The sequence below is a fragment of the Chinchilla lanigera genome, unplaced genomic scaffold, assembly GCF_000276665.1.
Source record: "Chinchilla lanigera isolate Chin_1 unplaced genomic scaffold, ChiLan1.0 scaffold00040, whole genome shotgun sequence".
Classification (NCBI taxonomy): Eukaryota; Metazoa; Chordata; class Mammalia; order Rodentia; family Chinchillidae; genus Chinchilla; species Chinchilla lanigera.
The window spans coordinates 10762328-10780713 of record NW_004955441.1 but is presented as its reverse complement, the minus strand read 5'-3'; the positions used below and the strand labels follow the sequence as shown (position 1 = coordinate 10780713).

Below are 18386 nucleotides of genomic sequence, written 5' to 3'. Positions count from 1 at the left end.
AGCTGACCATGGACTGAAATCTCTGGAAGGGTAAGCCACGTAAGCCTCTCTTCCTTTGAGCACTATGTGTCAGACATTTTGTCCCAGCAGTGGGAAAACTGACCAGTATGTGCTTAAAGTCATCATTTCTTTGGTGGCAGCCACTGCCTATCTATTCAAGATTCCCGGGATTGTCACTCCAAGTTGGAGCTTTTCCTTGAATGGTAGATTCATGTGGTCACTTGTTTCCTAGATGCTTCATGTTGGATATTTTATAGTTGCCTCAAATTCAGTGTGTCCAAAAGAAAATTGGTTGTCTTTTTATCCTCTATAGTGCCTGGTAACATCTAATTTTTGTCTCTTTGAATTTGCCTATTCTAGGTACTTTGTATAAATAGAAACATAATCTTTGTTCATTTGTGCCAGGTTATTTCAATTATAATATTTTCAAGATTTATGTGTGTGGTAGTATGTATCAGAATTTTATTGTTTTTTATGGCTGAATATTATGTTATATGTATATGCTATATTTTGTTTATTCCTTCATCTGTTGACGGGGATTTAGCCTTTTTCTATCTTTTGGCTATTGTGAATGTATTACTTTAAACATTAATATAAAAGTATTTGTTTGAAATCCTATTTTCACTTCTTTTGGGTACGTACCTAATAGTGGAATAGCTGGATCATGTGGTAATCCTATGCTTGACATTTTAAGGAACTCTCAAAGTGCGTTTTCTGACTTGTGTTTTAGTAATAGGATCAGTCTGTGTTCTCCTGTGAAAAATAGACTGGGAAATGCAAGGATAGAACTGAGAGACCAGTTGGAAGCTGTTGCAGTAATCTGAGGGAGAGATGAGAGTCCTCAGGCCAAGTGGTAGCAGTGAAGGCGGTCTGAGTGTAGATACATTTTGAAGGCAGAGCCAGCAGAGTAGTCTTACAGAGGAGAAGAAGAGGACAGGAGGTGGGGATGATCGTAATGTTTTTTGTAGGTAGAGAGTCCAGCAGGTGGAATAGTTTTGGAGTTGAATATAAATTAAGATTTGTTAGACATTAAGCTAGGTATACAAATCTGGGATTGGAGATGTCTGAGTTGAAGATAAAAATTCAGAAATGATTAGCATATAGATTATAATTTAGAAATTGTGAGTCAGATGAGCTCAGCATTGGGGAGAGAATTGATGGCAAGAAGAAGAGGGTTAAAGACAGTTCTGCAGGGCTCTGACAAAGAGGCTGAGGAGGGCTAAGGTTGTAGCTCAGTGGTAGAGCAACTGTTCAGCACATATGAGGCCCTGAGTTGTCTGGGAAGAAGCGAGTTGAGAAAACTGCTACCACCTTGGCAAGAGCGTGGCATGTTGGTGCCCAGGTGAGGAAAGTCTGTTAAGATTGAGGGAATGTTCAAGTTTGGAAATAGGTTTTTTTTTTTTGGTACCGGGAATTGAACTCAGAACTTCGTGTTTGCCAGGCAGAGGCTGTGCTGCTGATCTAAATCTCTGGCTTGTAAATTGTATCATTCTGTTCTTCCCTCCCCTCCCTGCCCTCTTCTCCCTTCCTTTCTCATTTTCCTGAATTCCTTATTCAACCTAAAATAAGAAGTGAGAGTGAGGTTAGTCATTGGCTAGGAAAGATAGACCTGTTGAGAGTGTTGGAAGTTTGCAATAATGTCTACATTATTGGAATATTTATGCAAATAGAAGTAGAGGCATAAACGTCCAATATAATCAAAAATTGATTTTGGTGATTTGGTTGAGGAATACGTTTATTTTGGAGAGGGCTGGGAATGATGACACTTTTATTTGAATTTTCTATGTAATCATGTCTTTTCTTCTTTGTAGAAAGTTTGCTGGAAATCATATTGTTCAAACGCAGTTGATGAATGACTTGTTGGTAGGCATTAGAGTTTCAATGACATTAGTGCAGAAAGTGCAAGATTTTCAAGAGAATCTTTGGAAAGCTTCTAGTTCTCCCATATGGCAAAGTATGTGTGGCTTGCTGGGTATTTTCACCAAGTTTTTAAGTGATGGTAAGTATCCAATGGTTATGTTGAGTATTAATCAGCTTTTCCTAGTAAAAGTATGAAGTATATTTAGCTAAGTTGTAGAACTTCCTTTTTCTCAGCCTCTTAAAAAGTGGGGAAAGGTTGTAAATTACGTGGTTTTAATGCTTTTTTTCCTTCAAATGACTAGTTTAGCAAGAGATAATGTTGAACGACTTTTCTAAGTTTGTGCGTGTGTTGTGTGTTGTGTTCACAGAAAAGAACCCATGAATTCTTAGTGCTGAAAGCCATAGACTTTAAGTAGCAAAAGAAAAGACTGCTTCTTTAGAAGCAGTCAAGACAAGGTCTAGAAAGATTAGCGTAGTTCATACTTTTTTCCTTAGCAACACCTGTTATCTTCAGATAATGACAACAGTTGATTGTGAGCCTGGTCATATTCTTTTTTATATCTCATATGTAGCTTTTGTCTGTATGAATTGTACACTAAGAAACCAAATAGATGCAGGGAAATTTCTCTAAGGAATTAATTGAAATGAAATTATATAGTATCACCATTTTGTAACCCTCTGATTTGATGTAGGCAGCATTACACACTAGCAATTGGTAACTTACAGAAACAGGAAAAACCAAGTAATATGTGCCTGAGTGTTGCAGCAGCTGTCATCTTCCCAAAGGGATCAAATTTGAAAAGGATCCTGTCTCTGGGTTGGCTTTCAATTTGCAGGAAATACGGAAGACGGAGGGATACTATGTTGAACTGCATCAGGAATCCAGACTGGGATGCTCTGTAGGCCAGAGTTCTTCAACAGAGAGATCGCAGTGAAAGGAGACAAAGGGGCCCACGTGTAGATCAGTGGCATCTAAAAGACATTTAAAAAATCAGAACAACTATAGTGTCTAACAGTGCACATTTAGTTGATAAAACTATTGAAAACTGTGAGGAAATTGTTAGCTGGAAGTCAGGGTGGTGCTTACCCAGAGTAAGAAAGAGGGCTTGGGAAAGGGTGGTACGTGAGTTAACCTTCAGGGATGGGTGGCCAAGTTCTCTTTCATGGATGGTAAGTGTAGGACTCATTATCTTGTGTAATTTATTAAGCTATGAGTTTTGGATCTTTTTTTATATCTGTTCTTTGTATTATAGTAGTGTTAACAAAAGTGATACCTAAGACATAAGTACCTCCATAAAAATTAAATTATCCTTTCTCTTTTCACCTCCAATTCTATGTGGTAATGCATATATAAATTTAACATAATTTTGTTAAATTTAATTAATTTTTTGAGACAGAGTCTTGCTGAACAGTTCAGGATGACGTGGAACTTATTATGTAGCCCAGACTAGCCTTGAACTCACAGCAATCGTCCTGCCTCAGCCTCCTAAGTGTGGGGTTTCAGGCATGTACCACTATGCCCAGCCAGAATTTAATATAATTTAAAAAACTGTTAATGGGCTCTATTTAGAGCTTTTTTTTTTTTTTTTTTTTTTTTTTTTGTAAACAGTAATCAACTCTTAGTTTTGTAAGCTGATTGGGATAAAATAGTGTCTTGTTTATGTTTTTAACTGTAGTAACTAGTAAAAGTCCTAGTATATTATTGTCCAGTTATTATTTCCATTTTTCTTTTTGCCTAGGATCTCAGGTAATATTAAAAAAAAGAAAGGTAAATTAATCAGTTATATTTATTTATTTATTTATTTATTTATTTATTTATTTTGGTCTTTTTGAGACAGGGTCTCGCTATGCAGTTCAAGCTGGCCTTGAGCTCCCTTTGTAGCCCAGGCTAGTCTTGAACTCACAGTGATCCTCCTGCCTCAGCCTCCCAAGTGCTGGGATTACAGGTGTGCCCGGCAATCAAAGTTATTTTTTAGACATAACTTATATATAGTTTTTAAGAGGAGTTTTCTTTGGCGGGGGCGGGGGGGTACTTGGAATGGAATCCCATTCACACTGACCTATAACCCTATATATTTTTATTTCATATTTTGAGACCAGGTCTGGCTAAATTGCCCAGACTAGGATCAAACTTGGGATCCTCCTACTTCAATCTCCTTGAGTGCTGAGATTATAGACATGTACCACCATGCCTGGGTAGGATTTTTGATTTTATTAAAATAGAATTTGTTAATCTAACAAACAAAACAAACAAAAAAACCCTGAATACTTCTGTGAAATACAGAGAATACATGAATTTAATAGGAAGTAGTTTCTTTTCTGAAAAGTTGATGGCACTCAATGTTCTCCCAGATTTTAAAGCTTTATGTATCAATTAAATGTCTAGCTATAGGAGAAAACCAGACTTCAGAAACGAAAGCGGATGTGCTTCCTCTTGCTTCCCGTATAACCAGAAGTTCTGCGGCAAGTAATCCAGAGTTGCTGTAGATAGTGCAGGACCCAAACATTTTCTGCCTTTCTGGTTTGGTAGTTTTAGCATGTTGGCTTTCACCTATGTGTTTGTTGCCTCATGTTTGCTCTATGTAGCTCCCGACATCATGTCTGTGTTCTTTCCTTTTAATTGGGAAAGACAGAGGCACATGGGCTGGCCTGAACTCTATCATAGGACTACCTTTAGTTGCAAAGAAGATTAAGGAATTGCGTGTCTTTTTTTGGCACATGACTGCCCCGTGGTCAGTTTTGTTATGAGGGGATGAAGGGCAGAATGGATATTTAGTGGATAATTCGTGGTGTCTTTCATACTTCTTAGTCCAGCTTGAATAAATCACCGTATTATCGGGCTAAAGGAGATAGACAAAAAGAAGGTAGATATCTAGTCAAAATTACTTGCTTTGAGTGCAGTGCCAGTGATAGCACTGTGATTAACCCTGATATAGCTTCTTTACATAGGTCCTGAAAGCTCTTTAAGAAGAGTATTTGCCTGTGAGTTGAGATACAGAGGCATCGGTGGAGGGCAGGGAACAGGTGTGTTGCCAGTAGGTGTGTTGAGAGGTGTTGATGGAGAGGAACAGAGTAGATGAGGGAGGAGAGAGGAAAGACTCACATTTATTATCTATCTATACCTTGGGCTTGGAAGCCTTCATGTTCATTGTTCGTTTAAGCTTACAGCTTATCGGGTGGAGTTATATTTTCCCATTTTACAGTAGAGAAAGTGGAGCTACCTGGAGGTTAGTAAATAACATGTCTCAGACCTACTCAGCTAGGAAGTGGTCTAGCTGGAAACTACACAGGACTCTGACTCCAAAGCATCTACTTTTTCCACTGTCTGGAGCATCTGTGCTTTAACACATGCTCTCTGCTTTTTTGCCAAATAGATGACCTACTACAGACAATTCAGAGTACTTCTGGATTAGCCGTTATTCTTTTTATTAAGACTATGTTTCAGCCGTCTGAAAATATTCCTGAGTTGGTGAGTATATCTCCTTTTTAGAATGGTACTTTATTGAGGATTAGATATATGTTTAAAAAACTTTGTTTTTTCTGTGTTGCCAATTGAACCCTAGGTAAAACATATTTTTAAAGTGAATTAAAGTTTGTCTTTTTGGCACAATGGATCTTGTTTTGGTGATGTTCTCATATAAAGATAATTCCAAAAATGAAAGACAGTAACAGTCACTTGAAAGCCTATCTCAAAGATTATTACTATTGGTATCTTGGGTATATATACTTCTAGTTTTTTGTAGTGTTGTTTAGTTCCATTTCTCAGTATCATAAAAGGTATTTATAAGGCTAAAATTATGCAGTGATTAATGTGTAGATATATACACAATAATGTTTCTGATAACTATATTTTTTAGTAATAATAACTCAAATCATACACCTTAGGATAGGAAGCATTGCTGACTTTAATTCTTTAGTGAATTTGAGTCGTATAGAAAATATAATTTGATAATTTAGATCACAGTTGTACATTTACTACTAGAAGTTCTTTTTTCCACTTGCTGTATTATTTGGAAATTTATTTTATCCTTTTACTGTTACAACATTATACAGAATACATGTATACTATTCTGAGTTCACAGAAAGTAACTGGGTAAAATTGAAAATTTTTCTCAAATCACCTCTAAAAGCCAGTAAGCTACAGGTCACGTGTTGTGCTGTACTAGTACTTTCAAATCAGCAAAAAATTTATATACTTGGATTTAATTTTTTTGTTTTAATATTAATATTAGTATAGCAATTTAATGTTTCTGGCTGCCTTACCATTGTTTTTCCTAGGATATTTCAGGGGACAGGGATTTTTGGATTTACATTCTGAAATACCTCTTGAAAAGCTTTAGACTTTATATCCATTACTTCTGCTGTATTTTTCCAGATTAGCAGTTTACTTCTCCGTTCCGTGGACTGCGCCAGGGTCCCAGAGTGGTTGATGAGCAGCTGCAGGAGCCTGTGCTGTGCTGACATCCCTCCCTCTGCTCTCCTATTCCTGTGTCAGGGGACACTGGCAATGCTGGACTGGCAGAACGGCAGCATGGGCCCCGGCGGGGAGACCCTGCTCTTGGATACTGTGCACGTTTTGTTCACCCTGAGTTCACAGTGAGTTGTGACTTCGCTGTCTTACATTTTGTTTGCTTGTAAGACATTTAAAAGATGTCTTGAGGGCTGGGGAGACAGCTCAGCAGCACACTACCTGCCTGGCAAGTACACGGTCCTGAGCTCGATTCCTAGTACCCATAAATAAGTAAGTAAGTGCGTAAATAAGTAAATAAAAAAGATGCCCCAAGCCAACATGATAATTCAATGAAAAGTGATTAGGAGAAATCCTAATTAAAAGTGACATATGCGTGGGGAAAAAAAAAGGAATGTGAAAGAGAATATGGGATGAAGAGGGAGAGAGAGAAAGTTATAGAAATTACTCGTACAGGTTAATCTGTAATGAACACTTCTAAAATTAATTTTAATTCTCAGTCTCTGTGCTCCATTTTTTAAAGCTTGGAAAACTTGAGGTGAAGTATGTAGCTCGGTGGGTTCAGTGCCCACCAGGTTCAATCCCTAGCATCAAAAACTAACAAGCAAAACACAACTAAAAATTTCTATATTGGCCTCCAGGCATGGTGGCACATACCTGTAATTCCAGCACTTGGGAGGCTGAGACAGGAGGATTACTGTGAGTTCAAGGCTAGCCCCGGCTACATAAGACCTTGTCCCCCCAGTTTTTTTCTACATGTGTAGTATTTTAGAATTTATAAAGGACTTCAACATAGTATACGATCGTCACATGCCTGATAGATGAGTAAGAAATCTAGTTGGTGGGACTGGGGAAATTAAACTTAGAAAAGTAAACGCTTACCTATAAGCATATTTCTAGTAAAAGCCCGAGCCAACAATTGTAATAAGGTCTCTGGCTTCACAGAGCTGTGTTTTGTGTTTTTTTGGTGTTTTTGCCATAATGGCTGAAAATGATCATCTATTTAAAATGTCAAATGCTAGATATATTGATAATAATGAGGACTACAAGTGATGCAAAGAAACCCACAGTGTTCTAAAAGAATTTTTAATATGTTGGGGCTATGCTTTATATACTGTCCATTTCACATATTTACAACGTGCACTTCAGGTTTTTGTATTTTTAATATGTTCACGGAGTTCCTTAACCATTGTCATAATCAACTTCGTGGATATTTTCATCATTCTAAAAAAAAAGTTCCCTCTGTCTTCCTCAACCCTTGGACCTCAGTATGTTTAAAAACACTTGTGAGGGGCTGGGGATTTAGCTCAGCAGCACAGCGCCTGCCTGGCAAGTGCAGGGTCGTGAGTTCGATTCCCGGTACCAGGAAAAAAAAAAAAACCCAAAAAACACTTGTGAAACAGCCATTTTCACAATGAAGATGGAGAATATTTCTTTACAATTTTTTTTTTTTTTTGGTTTTTCTCCGGTACCGGGAACCGAACTCACGACCTTGCGCTTGCCAGGCAGGCGCTTTTGCCGCTGAGCTAAATCCCCAGCCCGAAGATGGAGAATATTTCATTCATCCCCACCAAATATCCGTGTTCTTTTTTGGATTATTTTATACAAAGTGCAAAGATTCGTACACAAATTTGAGGTCTATTTTGGCTTTGTTTGTAATTTCTTTTGTTGTAAATTTAGTAATAATTTCGTTTTCTGTTCATTGTTTGCATTTAATGTTTCTTTTTTTTGTTTTTGTTTTTCTCCGGTACCAGGAACCGAACTCACGACCTTGCGCTTGCCAGGCAGGCGCTTTGTCGCTGAGCTAAATCCCCAGCCCGCATTTAATGTTTCTAATGTCTGATTACAAAATGAAATTTCTTTTCGTAGTTGGTTTATAAAAATATGGCTCCTGGTTGGTTTTTCTTTAGGATTAAAGAATCAACACTGGAAATGTTTCTGTCTCGAATCTTGGTGTTGTGGACAAATTCAGCCATACATATCCTTGAGTCAAGTTCCCCAGCCCTGAAGGACAGTCTGAATGGAAACTCAAGCATCGTGGGGAGACTTTTGGAATATATCTATACCCACTGGGAACATCCATTGGATGCTCTGAGACACCAGACCAAAATCATATTCAGAAATCTTCTCCAAATGCACCGGCTCACTGTGGAAGGGGCAGATTTGGTCCCCGATCCTTTCTTTTTGGAACTGACTCAGATTCTCCTGCGATTGGAATGGCATATTAAAGGAAAGTACACATGCCTTGGCTGTTTGGTAGAATGCATAGGAATTGGACATATTTTGGCAATAGATAATACTATTCCATCTCAAATCTTAGAGGTGATGGGGGACCAGTCGTTGGTACCTTATGCAAGCGACCTCTTGGAAACCATGTTTAAAAATCATAAGAAGCATCTGAAATCCCAGACTGCTGACAGCACTTGGATTGACCAGTGGCATGAGACTTGGGTTTCTCCTCTCCTTTATATACTGTGTGAAGGAAACTTGGATCAAAAATCTTATGTGATTGATTATTACTTGCCAAAATTATTGAATTATAGCCCTGAAAGCTTAAGATACATGGTAAAGATTCTTCAGACTTCTATTGATGCTAAAACTGGTAAGAAAAATTAATTTTTATTTTAATAATTTCTAGTTATGATGTTTAAATGTGGGCACCCAGGCAGATATTAATCATATTCAAATTTAAATATTACCACTTCTATATATGGTAAAAGAAGATATTAATGATAGCTATTTCTTTTTTTTTTTTTTTGGCTTTTTTTGAGACAGGGTCTTACTGTGCAGTCCAGGCTGGCCTTATACTCACTTTGTAGCCCAGACTGATCTCGAACTCACAGTGATCCCCCTGCCTCAGCCTCCTAAGTATTGAGATTACATCGCATGTGCCACCATACCCAGCAGCTACTTCATATTGAAACAAATGTTCCTATACATACTTGAGTAGAGTGTTTTTTGGCTGAAATCATTTTTGTAGCTCAAAGAGTGATTCCAGTTAAGGAATCCAGATAACCTTTATTCCAAGGTTATGATTGCCAGACTGGAGTAAAAGTGTGTGTACTTTGCATAATTTGCTTATCAAGTGATTGAGGCAGTCATTAAAAATTGTTTTAGACAAATTTATTTAATTTTATTTTGTTTTAGGCAAATTTAAAGACTGATACATTGGCAGTAGCAATTTTTATCTCTGGAGAATAGATAAAATCTAAAGAAACAGTTATCTGTAGTCATTTAGAATATGGGTAAACATTCCATTGAAACTCAGTAACCCTGAAGGAATCACTGCATAAAAACATAACTAATGTGGAAAATGATCCTTCTTACCCATTAAGTAAATCTTCAAATTATACTGTTTAACAGTGCAAGGATGTGGTGTCCTTCACCACAATTTAAGAAGTATTTGCAACTTAAATGACTAAAAATCTTTAGTATATCAACAAGTAACCAGAGGGCGATAGAAAAACGTGATCTCTCTGTACAGAAAAAATCATTATTATTATTATTTATTTATTTTAAAGAGAATAAATAAAAACAGTAAAAATGACACAGAATTTCAAAACAAGATGTTAGGAAACTAGCAATGGTTGTTATATTGCATATTGTTATTTTCAAAGTAGTTGCTCTGGGCCGGGGATATAGCTCAGTGGCACAAGTGCCTGCCTGGCAAGCCTAAGGTCCTGAGTTCGAGTCCCAGTACCAAAAAAAAAAAAAGAAAGCTGGCGCATTTCAAAGTACTTGCTTAGATTACCAGATATAGGCATGCAAAACTGATCAAGCAATTAAGCATTAGCTGTTCCTTTCAGTAACTCACTAGAAACCAGTAGTATAATTTCCTTAGCTATCTTGTATAAAAATTACTATTTTTATAGAATCTTACTGTGTTGCTCAGGCTGGCCTTGAGCTGCTGGGCTCAAGTGATCCTCCTGCCTCAGCCATCTGACTAAATGGGCCACTCTGTCCGACTTCCATTATTTGTAACTTTAAACAATTGTTTTTGCCTTTTTGAGAAGCTATCTAAAATTTAGGATTCTTTTTGAAGGAAAATTGAAATTTTGTTTTTTTCTAATGAGGTATGCTACGAGCCAGAGCTTTCTGCCTCTTTTTTTTGGTACCAGGAATTGAACTCAGGACCTTGTGCTTGCCAGGCAGATGCTGTGCCACTGAGCGATGTCCCTGGCCCTCTCTCTGCTTCTTTTGTAATGGCTGATACCCTACCCTGGCAGCCAGCAGTTCTTTGTGGTCCTGCTTTATCTTCTTCACTAGTGAGAATAGGAGCTCTAAAATGTAGAGAGTCAGTGTTTATTTTTAGAGAAATGATGGTCTTTAGTCACTGAAATATTTTTGTATTCTTGCCAGGAAGTCATTTTAACTTTTGTATTGTTATTTTTAATATTTTGCTTGATTTTTTCCCCCTGAGTTACTTCTTCATCCACTTTCTAAGTGTTAAGGAAAAAATAAAGATTACTAGCAGATAAGTTGTGATTTGTTTATTAACACTATGAGAATTATGTTTACTTAAAATTATTGATACAAAAGCAATTTTAAATAATGGTTACTTTAGGATGGGAATTTTAGTTCATGTTAGATAAAGCTTAAAATATGTTAATTGGAAACACAAACATGGGCACTGGAATTGTAAAATTGTGTAGCACAGTAATGCTTTTTGTATTTGTGCTTTTGAAACAGAGCAGTCTTCTCCATCCTTAGGGTCCTCTAGTAGCAGAGGGGCTCTGGGAGCTCTGATGGCATGTCTCCGCGCAGCCAGAGCTCATGGACACCTTCAGTCTGCAACTGATGCCTGGGAGAACCTTGTGTCCAGTGCAAGGATAAAACAAGGCTTAATTCATCAGCACTGCCAAGTAAGGAAATATAGTAGCTGGGTATTTGTACATTACAGCAGGTCCATAATTTGTTCATTCATTTAATGCTTCAAAATAGAGGTCCCTACTTGTGCCTAGCGCTGCTTTGGGGATAAGTCCTTAACGAGGCCAAACAGGAAGTGCAGAGTATCATTCTTATACTCAGGCTTCTTAATATTTATTGAGGGGATGCGCAAATTTGCACAAAGCCCGTGAGAACTCTGAGAAGAAAACACAGGTGGCAAAGTGCTGTTATGCATAAGGCCTTCCCCGGAGGCTCAGAGGAAGCTGATCAGAGTAGGTGGTGGGTGATTAGGAATGTGGAGTGTTGGAGCAGGGCGGACAAACAAGGTCTGGGCAGTGATTAAGACCATTTGCTGGCAGGAGAGAGAAGAGTTTGGTATGTTTTATATACTGCTCCAGTGTTAGGCTGATGACTTTTGGTTCCCAGTCGTCAGTTGAAAGAAAGCTTCAACCAGAGTCACTCTGTCTTCAGCAAGAAAGTCACATTAAGGAAACAGTGATGAGTTTACAGAGTAGGGACAAAAATTAACCAGGAGACCAGTTGAAAGTGCATGGCAGTCATGTGAAAGTGAGGTGAGGGGCCCGGGGTAACGTGTCACTGAGGAAAGAGGGAGGGAGTGAAACTGAGCGTTACCTGGAATGTGGCCTCAGATTGTTTATTTTTATAAAGCCCCGGTTTATACATTTAATAAAAATAACTGTACTGGAAATAACTACCAGACCTTTGGGATGAGAAAACCTTTCTCAAGCGCACAAGTGTAAGCTAAAGCTTACTGTTTCCCTTTTGGTAGTCTGTTGTGTAAGTAATTAGACATTTCAGTTGGTTAAGGCTTTACTTATTTAATTGGCGAATGAACATTTTATTGCTTGATGTATTTTAGGTTCGGATAGATACATTAGGCTTGCTTTGTGAAAGCAGTCGAAGCACAGAAATTATTTCTGCAGAAGAAATGCAGTGGATTCAGTTCTTTATCACGTACAATCTTAATAGCCAGTCTCCAGGAGTGCGGCAGCAGATCTGTTCTCTTCTCAAAAAGGTAGAATTTTGCAGCAGAAAGTGTTGGAAAATGGTGAACTTTGCCCTGGAAATCATTTTGAAAAAGAGCTCAGGTTTTGGGAGAGGGTGGAAATGGTCATGAATTGGGCAGTCACATCTCTTCATGGCCCTTCTGTGACCTGCTCTATGATTTCATAAAGCTTGCATTTGAGGTTAAAATCTAGAGCAAAAAGTCCTTTCATTTTGGTTTAGCAAATCAACTTTGAGCTTTTTTTTTTTTTTTTTTTTAAATAATTTAGCACTGGGAGTGAAAGGTAGTTTTAAGAAAACTTTGATAGTAGGAGGATGTTCTTGCATTTTTATAGGTTTTCTTTAAGCACCTTATAAAATGGTCACTTCTGAATAATTCAGCTTGAATTAGTCACAACACATTTTTGAGGTGAATAATTGGTACAGAAATGAGTATATCAATCTTTAGGTTCAGGCCATTTTAAAGGAAATGGGAGAACTGTGGTTTAATGACCATATTCTAGTTGCAGTAATACTTGTAGGTTTTAAAAATATAAATGTCAATTTTCTACCAGAAAATTAACATAGTAGATTGTAAGAGTTTAAGAGCCAGTATTCTCCTTGCTTTAAAATTTCCCTTTCATGATGGCAATTTAGTTTAATGTGTGGCTTACCTATGCTTTATTTTTGTCTTAAAAGTTGTTTTGTAGGATACAAGAAAGTTCTCAGGTACTTTATAAATTGGAGCAAGGTAAATCCAAACATGAACCAGAGAATGGGTTAACCAGAGAGCAACCTTCTGTTTCTTTACAGCAATATAAGGTAGGAGAAAAAGTTCTAGACAAATGGAGCTTTATCAGACCTGAAGTAATTCTGAATATGCCTTAGAGGGAAATAGATGGAAGTCTCTTGGTGAGCCATGTTTCTGTGCAGTTTATCTTCAAGCGGGGTGTTACGTAAACCTCCTGGGGATTTGGTACTCCACTCCTGGGGTCTGTTACAGAATGACATTAATGGGCTCACCTCCACCCCTTACAGCTTGTGTGGGCCATGTGCATTTAGTACTTTAAAGAACAGGCAGGTCATGGCTCCCCAGAGTAAAAGATTGCTATGGCTGGGCCTACTTCCCCTTTAGACTCACATGATTTACAGTGGCTTGATGTTAATGACCCCTGGTGTGCAGTCCAGCTCCGAAGGGGGGTTTGTGTCTGTCGTTTTGGTGTGACCAGTAAAGAGGTGGGCTGGGTTTTAAGGCACTCTACTAATAGGGTGTACGGAGCCCCAGATACAGCGGCTCGCATCGGGACCAGGACGTAGTTTGACAATCTTGTTTCTTTTCCGAAAAACAAATGAATTTTTCACTGGTTTCTTACGCCACACTTAGCCTCTCAGAAGCAGAACCTTATTTTCTTCTGAGACCCAGGTGGAAGACAGACAGCTCACCTGTTTTAGTTTATTCAGGGAAACAGATATAATAAATATATATTTATATAATAAATTAATGAGACATTTGAACTCTGACATATTCCATACCTACTCTAAACATTAGTATATATGGTCTTGATTTTCAATTTTTGTATTTAAAAGGTAAAAACACTTTGTAGGGGACAGTATTAGGAATTGAACTCAGGGCCTTCACCACCACCCTACATCCCTACATCCCTCTTGTAGTTCTTGTCAAGTTACTAAGTTGCCCAGGGTGGGCTCAAACTTAAAATCCCCCTGCTTGAGCCTTCCAGAGTCCTGGGATTGTAGGAATGCACCATTATGCCCAGTTAAAAAGGCAAAACACTTTCTAATAAAGACTGTTATTCTTATTACAAAGGCCAAAGTCAGCTTCATCATTTTAAAATTCCAACAGTGAAGACTAGAAAGTCACAGCCTGGACTTAAAGGACGTAGCATTAGTCGCAGTTCTGCCACTTACCAGTTGGTTTACTTAGTCTCCTCCACTTTAAGTGGGATCCGTAACTCCTCTCAGAGGGTGGTTTTGAGGACGAAGTGAGAAAGCTCCTTGTAAACTTCAAGTCATTCCAAAAAACCTCACTTGGGAGCTATTGAAAGTGACTCAGAGTGTATTTTAAGCCTGCGCTGCTGTGTTCTTGTGACAATTCTTTGTTAACCTCTTTTAGATCAGTGACAGATTTTTAAAAACATGGCTTTTGTTTCTTTTGCAAAGGAAGTACAATGATGTTTGTGAAGTCTTAAGTACCTAGAAACACACCAACTATTTTGCGGATTGAGGTTCTAAATTTTCATGTATGTGGTTGTTTTGTTTTGTTTTGTTTTGTTTCTTTTTTGGTTTTTCTCCGGTACTGGGAACCGAACTCACGACCTTGCGCTTGCCAGGCAGGCGCTTTGCCGCTGAGCTAAATCCCCAGCCCCTTGTTTTGTTTTTAGATGATGCTTGTGGATGTGCATTTTTCAAACATGGGTCCTCCGAGGTTTAGCCTGAGTCAATCTTGTAGTTATGATCTTTTCTCCCCCGTGGTAGTTACCTCTTGCTTTTAGAGTATGCATAGTATTGTCAAGATCCTCATGAGAGTGAGTCCTGTGAACTCTGTGCTATAGTCCTAGTGCCATCCAGCAGATGAAGAGCTGGAGAAGAAAAAAAGGCTAGTGGTCAGAAAAGGTATCTTCATCCCTAACCAATACCATATTAATAGTTAGAGTAGTTTAAAATGTAAATTTACAAAATGTCTTATATTCATGTTCTCATTTAGCCTTTAATAGAAATGCTGTAGGGTAAGCATTATCCCCACTTCATAAGTGATAATACTGAAGCTTAGTAAAATTTAGTAACCTGATCAAGGTTCCTCAGCTTAGAAGCGGTAGAACCAGGATCCAAATCCAGATGTGCTCTTCACTCCACAGTCTCAATAGTTTTTTAATGGAAGCCTTATTGGGAGCTATTAGAAGTGACTAGGGCATATGTTGAAGGTCTACTGAATGTACGGGATGCTGTTCTCAGTAGTAGGAGCCTAATGTATAAATGTGATCTCTGTCTCTGTTATGGTTACAGCCTGATTTATAAAATGAAGAACTATGTCTCAAAATATAAATGATGACATCATTAGGATGATTCCTAAAGGATAAGTTTCTTGTGGTTTAATGTGAGTGCTATTTTACTTAAGACTAGTTTCAGACAATTTTTGATAAGCATCCTATTCCTTTAAAATCCAGTAGAATCAATAAACTAATGATTGCAAGGTAAAGGATAAATACCCAAAGATGCATGTGTAGCAGCAAACTAAATGCAGCTATCTTGTATTTTTGTTTTGTTTTGTTTTTGAGACAGTGTCTCACTTTATAGCTGAGGCTGACCTATGTAGCCCAAGCTGGACTTGAGTTCATGGTGATCAGTCTGCCTCTGCCTCCCAAGTGCTGCTGGGCCCGGTTGGTCTTGCATTCTTGACCTGTCTAGTGTCATTGAGGATTGGTGCTGCCTATGTACTGCTCAAGGCAGAGAAGTAACAGAATCCTTGAGAATCACAACTGTTCTTTATGATTTTTCTGTTTATCTTACATAGAAATTAATCATTTTTTTAAGTTAGAGGAAGAAGACTTTATCCTGGAAAAAGTATTTTCCACTTTGTTTTTTTGTAATTGAATTTTATTGAAAGTTTTCACTTTCATTTATATAAACAGAATGACAAAACAGAGGTCTCAGAGGGGCAAGTAGAAGATAAAGGAGTAGTTGAATCTTTGTATGAATTATGTCATAGTCAAACTTACCAAGTAGTCTATATTAGATATTTCTTTGTGCATTTTAAAACTTTAAAAAAAATCCGTATCTTGAATGCCTGAATGCCTTTGGTTAGGAAAACCAACATCATCCAGCTCTGGTACAAATCAGATGCAGCCTATATCTTGTTTTCCTAAAAAATGTAGTTTTTTTTTTCCCTTCTTGTTTAAGCTATAATAGAAATTATACTTCTTGCTAACTCTACAAAGGTAGAGCTCATTAAAGTTGTGATATACTGTTTATGGTCAAGGATCTTGTCTTAGTCCTTTTGTGTTGCTATAACAAAAAACCTGAGGCTGATATTTCAGAAAGAAAACAGGTTTATGGAGAAAGGGATGGTTGTAAAGTCCCAACAGCATTGTACAGCATCTTGGTGAGGGCCCCCTGGTTGTGTCACAACATGGTAGGAAAGTGGATGCAGGTAGAAAGAGCATGTTTGTGGATGTAAAAGCAAAAGAGCATTCTAGAAAGTGAAACTTGTATTATAGCAACTTGTTCTTGTATGAACTCACTAATCCCCAAGACCTGATTCCCATGAGACAACATTAATTCACTCATGAGGGTGGAACCCCCCGACCTAATCACCTTTTGCTGGGCCCTGTGTCTGAAAGGTTCCACCATCTCCACCCCCACCCTTGCACTGTGCATCAGGCTTGAAGCACATGAACCCTCGGAACTCAAACCATAGCAGTGCCAAAGTGAATTACCATGCTTAATCACCAGTGTTGTTTAAAAAACCTTACTCTCAATTTACAGTAAACAAAAACACCCACTCTTGGCAGTGATGCTCTGGGCATAACATGTTGTGCTGTAAATTTTTTTTTAGAATTTCATGTCATCTATTTGCAACAGTCTTTTTGAGGCACTGTTTCCTGGATCTTCCTATTCAACTAGATTTTCGGCTTTAACCATCTTAGGCTCAATAGCTGAAGTTTTTCCTGCAGTCGAAGGTAAGTTTTCAGTAATGTTTGGAAGAAGCATTCTGTTTTTTTCTTGCAAAGGACGTACACATTCAATATTTTGCTTTACTTGAAATTTCAATTTTATTGTCTTTTCTAAGATTTCTTCTTAGCATAGTTAAATTTTGCATAGTTAAATTTGCCAGTAAAGGACATAAGGGAGAGAAACTATCCCTTTTCATTGACCATTATTTGCCAATTCAGAACTACAATTTTCATGGATTATACTTACTAGAGGAAGATTCCTGCTTTTCATCTTCTTACATTGTTTTCCACTGTTTTAAGAAAGGGCTTAATCTGTTCGGTAAGTGTTAACAGTTAAAATAATAATAGTCTCTCATATTTAATAATCCTCAGCGAGTCTTTGAGGTTAAAATGTGGTTTCCCTTATATACTATCTGTTTCATAAGCTTCAGTCTGGTTTCACAAAGACATCGTGAGGATGTCATTTCCAGGCATCCTGTCTTAATGATATTCTGATTTTACTTCTGAGAGGTACTTGAAAGGATATGCATTTAATTTCCCTCTTTGAATCATTTTTTCCCCTTTTTGGCAAGAAATGATTCTTCTTGACTGCGTACATGAATGTATGCATAACTTAGTATGGTTTTCTTGATTGTGCCCCATTTTTCGTGACTGTGGTCAAGCAGGAACATACCTAGCTAAGCTACTCTTCAGTGGGAGGGACTGCAGCACTAGAGAGCTTTATGGGATAGCTGTATTCTTTTTCATTTTATGTTATTAGTCAAAGTCAAATTTTTGATGAGAAAGGGAGAGTTAGTTGCCGTTAATACAAGCTTGCTTCATTTGAGGACAGTCTTTTTTTTCAAGTTTTTAGACTGAGAAAATTCAATCCAGCAGCAAAGTTTCAAGAACAGTTCAGTGAACAGCCAAGTACCCTCTACATAGAAGTATCAGTTGTTAATATATTGTCATATTTGTTTTATCTCTGTTTATTATTGATTTTATAACTGCCACACAAAGCTCAAATTCAGGAAATTTAGTGTTCTGTAGTGTTATTAGCTAATGTCTGACCTACAGACAAATTTTGACACTTGTCCTAATAAGTGGTCTGTTATAGGAAAAAGAAATTTCCCACAATCCAGAAGTGGATTGTAGACCACACGTTATGTTTGATGTTATGCCTCTTTTCAGCCTCCTGTAATCTGGGACTTTACTTCGTTGTACTGATACTTAGAAGGAAGGTGTCTCAGTTGGTAGCCCGTGTTCTTAGGCTGTCTTCCCAGGAGGCACAGTCACCGGCTTGTTTCATTATTCACTGTGTTATTTTCTTTTCACTACTGGACCCATTGTCTTCACACTGAGCTGTTCCAGCCACAGGGTGATTGATAAACTCATTGATAAACTCAGTCACCCTTTTTAGGTAGGGGTGGTAGGCTTTAAAATTGCCTCCAAAAGACATCTACAAAATCCTCGGAACCTATGAAAGTGAACCTTATATG

The 18386-nt window shown here is 37.8% G+C and overlaps 1 protein-coding gene across 1 annotated transcript in view; it reads left to right on the top strand.

The window, feature by feature from the left end:
* Thada (thyroid adenoma associated) overlaps positions 1–18386 on the top strand; it is a 321327-nt gene that overhangs the window by 12168 nt on the left and 290773 nt on the right. The window contains 8 exon segments of the mRNA XM_013517530.1: positions 1812–1999; positions 5235–5329; positions 6236–6456; positions 8239–8930; positions 11018–11190; positions 12096–12251; positions 12920–13042; positions 16791–16914. Of these exon segments, the coding sequence (XP_013372984.1) occupies positions 1812–1999; positions 5235–5329; positions 6236–6456; positions 8239–8930; positions 11018–11190; positions 12096–12251; positions 12920–13042; positions 16791–16914 (1772 nt within the window).